This window comes from Empidonax traillii, unplaced genomic scaffold (assembly GCF_003031625.1).
Source record: "Empidonax traillii isolate 1590-97213 ecotype Southwest subspecies unplaced genomic scaffold, ASM303162v1 scaffold156:size1289327, whole genome shotgun sequence".
Classification (NCBI taxonomy): Eukaryota; Metazoa; Chordata; class Aves; order Passeriformes; family Tyrannidae; genus Empidonax; species Empidonax traillii.
Window position 1 is genome coordinate 8,373 of NW_020955349.1, and position 5,586 is coordinate 13,958.

Below are 5,586 nucleotides of genomic sequence, written 5' to 3' on the forward strand. Positions count from 1 at the left end.
CGAGCACAGCCCTGCCAGGCTGGGAGGGACAGCAACGCCTCCCACACTGATCGTATTCCTTATATCCACTGAAATCCACCTGGGAGGGGGAACAAGAAGGGGTTTTTTGATGGGCCAGCAAGAACAATCGGCTGTTAATCCAGCTCCTTTTAGCCCAGAGTACTTGTTTACAAGCATCACAAGGGCACCTCTGCATTGTGGGACAGGGAGGCTCCCACTCCCTAAAGATGAGCACCCGCTGACACCCCCCGCTGCCCCTTCAGGCCCTCACTGAGAGCCATCAGCACAACCCCGAGTCAGGCAGCAGTAAATAACCAGCAGGACAAACCACAGACCCAAGCCAGACTTTCATACATTTGTATGTTTATTATTTCAAAGTACAGTATATACATAAGGTATAGCAATATCTTCAAAAACTTTATACAGAAACAGGTATCTACAAAATTAAACCAATAGACATTCTGTGTATATTCGGATGACTGACATACATATATTGGAAGATTCAACATAGTTTCAGTTAGGACACAAAAACAGGAAGGAAACGCCCATCCATCTTGGAAAAGCTCTAAATACCACCCGGCTCCCCCTGCACCGCAGCCATCTGCCCACGGACAGGTAAGACATGGTACACCTGATTCCTTGTGCCACCTACTGCTGGTATGCAGTCACAGCGCTTCCTGCTCACAGCAGGAAGGGTGAAGACCCTTTTCTGACAGGCCTTGTTCTCTGAGCCCCTCCCAGATCCGGACACCCGACGCACTGGAAGGCAGAGATACAATTTCTTTTGTTTTTAGCTATGAACCAAACCATTGTAATGAAAAATATTCCATGAGAGATACTGCAGGTGTTGCCAGCAACAAGTGAAGATAATGAGAAAATATCCGAGGAAGAAATCAATCTCCATTTTTCTGGACACTATAATTAAAAATATTGCACAAGTCTATATGGCAGAAAGCCGGTGATTTCTCTAGCATAAAATGGTATTCTTCAGGTCAGAGGGTCTGGCTTCAGACAGTGGAAGTGCTAGATTTTACAAATGATAGAAAAGCATCGGCAGCTTTCTTGCAGGGTCTCTACCAACATCTGCATGTCTGATGTTTGAATTAAAAGAGCACCCTGAGTATTTAAGAAACAGATGTTTGAGCCTGTAAAACAAACTAGCTTCAAGGTTGGAATTTTCAAAAGCAGCCTGTGGCAATCACACATCTAATGGACCCTGAATTTCAGTGACAGGTAGGTACCTAAATGCTCCAGGCTGCCTTCATAATTAGTTTATCTCTAAAACTCAGCTTAATCCAAGGAAAGTTTTCAGTTTCAGGTTCATGATATAAAGTCTCCAAAACAAAGGTAAGTGGAATGTGATTGCAAGCAAGCCTTGCAGCCACTCTGCACCAGCTGCTGTTCACCTGTGTGAACCACCCCACGGGGACACGTTTTGCCACAGAAAGTGTTCTCTTTGTGTGCACCAACAGTATCACCCTCCTGACAAGCAGCCCCAGGGAAATCACGGCACCTGGCTCGCCAGCAATATTTTATGGCTAACACATCGCTGCCTCTCAGAAATGAGGAACATCATCAAGTCACGTTGCTGGCTGACACCATCGGGTATTCATCACATCCTGGGCTAACTGGAGAGTCATTTGCCACTGTGCCACGGCCAAACTAGAACGACATTTCCATCTCTAACAGATGTATTTAAAGTAACACGAGTGGCTGACAACTTTGGTCCATGAAAGTACCGTGCACAATATAAAATGTGGTATTTTGTCTGTTTTGTGTGTCTCCATGACCAAGAAAAAAAAAAGAAAAGTCTGAAAAGTTACTAGTGCTACAAAGAGGAAGCAGCATTTCCAGCAGGGCAGAAGGACAGCTAACTGGGCTTCTCAAATAACTTAAAAGGAGAAACAACCATGCCAAAAAGAAATAAGAATTTCCACATCATTGCACTGATTCCATCTGCACCACACCTCTCCTTCATTCACACTGTACACCTGGAGAACATACATTAAATGATTACAATATTAACATGGTATCTAAAATACTGGAGTCATTCACCTGAACGCCCGAAAATATCTGGAGATCTGGTACATTAAAAGCATGAAAACACAAACATACAAGAGCTAAGCTATGTTTTAGCATGCAAATTGTTCTAAAATACTTTCTCTCGGCAGACCACCTAGCTCAGTCACAAACAACTGTCTGTTCACTTCCTGGAAGCTGGTGACAAATCTGTTCCAGCAGAGCCAGGTATTTTCCTTTTTACATCACTTAAACAACAGTAAAGCAGAGAGGTAGTCCCATGATTGGACTGGTCCAAATTCCCTAACACTTCAGATAACCATTGCTCTCAGGAATTAGAAAAATAGATGTATAAAAACCCACCCAGATTAAAGGCTTGCAGTTTCTACATGATGCTCGGTCAGGTTTGAAACAATTTGTTCCCACTGTCCCTTTCTAAAGAGAGACCTGATCCTTTGACACTGAAAGGACCTGTCATCCCAGACTCTTGGAGCTCTCTGGACCACAAACCAGGTCTTGATCCCGCAAGGACTTTCAGAGATGCCTATCTTTAAAGCAATAAGGAAATCTCACTGCCTTGAACCAAACTATTCAAAACCAGATCGGGCCCTTTTGCTCTATTTGTTTCATTACAAAGCTCAAGCAACCCAGAGGCACCTGAAAATGGAGTACACACCCCTAAGCCATTCACATGTGTAGGATGCAAAAGGTGCCTGCAGCAAGACAGATTCTTACAACCCCCCCTTCTGATTAAAATACCTAAAGCACTGCTATTGTAAATGTACAGGGACTCTTTTTTCATGTCAATAGGAAGTTCAAGTATTTAATAAAAACCTAAACTATATATTTACAATGTAATCCGATCTATTTATTTTGGTCAAAAGGCAAGAGATACAGAAACTATGCATTTACTGCTGCAATAGAGATATTTTAGATCCTGTATATTACTTATCCTGGAATGAAAATGTGAACACAACATTGTGACTAACCCAAATTTTGTCACCTTGATACTCTTCCTCCATCACCCTCTCAGACGCTGAAGGACTAAATAACAGCCCTCAGTTTGTGCCATTTTTGACCAACTAATTCTTTACAATAGTAAAATCAAGGGGTTGCACAGATTTCTGTGCCACTTTCACAGTCCAATAATAGATTAAAATCCCATTTAAATATATATTCTTATTTTTTTACCACCACTATGATTGACTGGCCTAGCCACAGGTAGTAAGAAAAGTCAGTTAGCTTCCATTTGTCTTTGAAATAGATGCAATCACTGTATCTCCATGTACTTACGTAACAATGGGCAACTAAAACTCCTACTTCTTAAATGCTGTTAGTTAAGCAGAAGCCCAGAAATCTTTATTAACCAACTACCTGGTATGAGACTTCTTTAGATCCATATGCCTAAAGATCAAGGGTTTAAAAGATTGGTCGAACTGACATTTGTTTCAATTATACATAATCAAGACCTAAATCAGAAAGCTTCTTAATCCCTTAGTTTTACTGTTGTTTCAAAGAAACTGAGCAGTCGAATGTTACTCTAAAGCAGAAAATAAGCAATATCATGGCCACCACTTAAAAACCAAAATTTTGTGACAAAGCATTTTTCCATGCATGTGTCAAAAATGCTTAATCAACCTAAGGATCAGAAATAATATGCAAGAAAGGAAATAATGTCTGAAAGCCCTTAAAGCTCTGTAACACTGGATATGTTCAAAAGCAACTAAGACATAATTAGCTTTATTTTTTTTCAAGCTCCATCATTAAGAGGATGATTAATTATACAGTAAAGAAATTAAAATCTCACAGCAACTCACTCAAAACACAGTATGCACTGCAAAGCATCTGTATGTCCTTTCAAATAAAAGTTCTAGATAAATGTAGTGTGTAGTGAAATTCAGCAGCTCCTCAGGCTAGAACTGGGTTGACAGAACCACAGTGATGCCAAACCCTGTCGATCTCTCACACAACTAAGCCTCTGGGTTCAAAGGCTTCTTTTGCAGAATACCAGATGCTTGTGCTGGCAGGCAAAGTGTAAAAAAACAGTGGTCTGTAGCACCTGCCTCTTCTGCATCTTCATGTTGGTTAGTCCACGGAAGTTTTAGTTATGTCTGCTTTATCCTCTGTTCCAGTTCATGCTTGTGTTTAATAAGCCGTTCTATTTCTGTTCCTAGAGTTTGAAGGTTTTCCTTTGAGGGGGGAAAAAATGATAGGGGCATGTTATACAGGGAAAAGGAGTCAATCAGCACAAAATGCACTAATAAGTTGAAATTACTGTTTATGTCAGCAGGTTGATACTTTCAAGTATTCAGAACAAATGCAAATGATTATACAGAGTTGGAGAAAACCAAGCTCACTTCAAAAAAAAGGACACAAACCTCTCAGTAAGTCTTTTTCTGCAGTTACTGATATTCTACAGGATGCCTAGAAAGTACAGCATTCAAGGGGAATCATAATTACAGGAAGAGATCTCCAACTTCTGCAGAACACTGCAGTCCAGCTGGCAGCCTGCACACCGTTTTCCAGCCTGCCATCATTCCCTTGGAGCAGAGATGCTGCCCCAATAGCTCAGGAGGGTACCCTGGCACAGGGCCAGGCAGGCTGAGCCTGTGCTCCTGGCTCCACATGACTGGGGCACAGCACAGAGAGACTTGCCCTGCTGAAGCCACAGGCAGGCCAGACTTGAATATTTTGAGCAGCAAGCCATCAGTGCAGCATATCGCAAGGATCCCAGAGCAGAGGTTCAGCACGGATCATGTCACATAACTCTCTGCTTAACCACAACAAGCTGACTTCTGAAAAGCCTTTTAACTCCATGCATCTCTGAAGGCAGCATCTCAGAAGCACAAGAATGAAAGAACTGGCATAGGTACTCACTTTCAGTGTAATGTTTTTCAGTAATGTGTCTTCTAACACAGCCTGTAGCTTCCTGTTTATCTCTAAGGAGAGTTCCAAAGTGAGACCACTATCTGCGGGATGAGACGTGTACAGAGATGCCATAATCCCACCCCGTCTGCTCAGGTGTACTTTGTTGAAGTCAGAAGCCTCTGATGACAGTGTTCCAGCTTCTTCCCGCAAAATGTAACTCTGAATAATTCTGGGGAATAAAAAGAATAAAAACAACAACGTCACAGCATTATGTTGTTGTGAAAGGCAGTGAAAAGTCAGACTCTGAAGTAACTTCAGATTCCCGACATGAGTAATTTTATTTTCAAGCAGTACTATATTACTGAAAAGACAGTAAAAATTTACTGCTGCAATTTCAAAGTCAGAGGAAAATCTGGGATACCAAAAATGATAGAGGAGATGCTGCTAAGATGAGGCACTACAATGCACAAGGTTTTTCTTATTTAGAAGTATTCTGAAAAGCTATTTGGACAAAAAACCTACTTAAAAAAAAATGTCTATACTTTTCTTCGCTGAAAGACTCCAGACACAGAATCTCAAGCTTTCTATACATGAGGCAAAAATTACAAAGTCTCTTCTCAAGAGGCTTCCCAAGCTGTGATCATGTTCTGTGAAACGGGACCAGATGGAAAGAAATGTATGGACTCATTAAGCAAGGGC

At 41.5% G+C, this 5,586-nt stretch overlaps 1 protein-coding gene across 1 annotated transcript in view; it reads right to left on the reverse strand.

Annotated features, from left to right (window-relative positions):
• Positions 1-343: 343 nt before the first annotated feature.
• CCDC186 (coiled-coil domain containing 186) overlaps positions 344-5,586 on the reverse strand; it is a 41,565-nt gene continuing 36,322 nt past the window's right edge. The window contains exons 14-15 of the mRNA XM_027884884.1: positions 4,897-5,116; positions 344-4,208 (exon numbers count right to left, since the gene is read on the reverse strand). Of these exons, the coding sequence (XP_027740685.1) occupies positions 4,125-4,208; positions 4,897-5,116 (304 nt within the window). The 3' untranslated portion in view covers positions 344-4,124. The remainder of the gene's footprint in view (positions 4,209-4,896; positions 5,117-5,586) is intronic.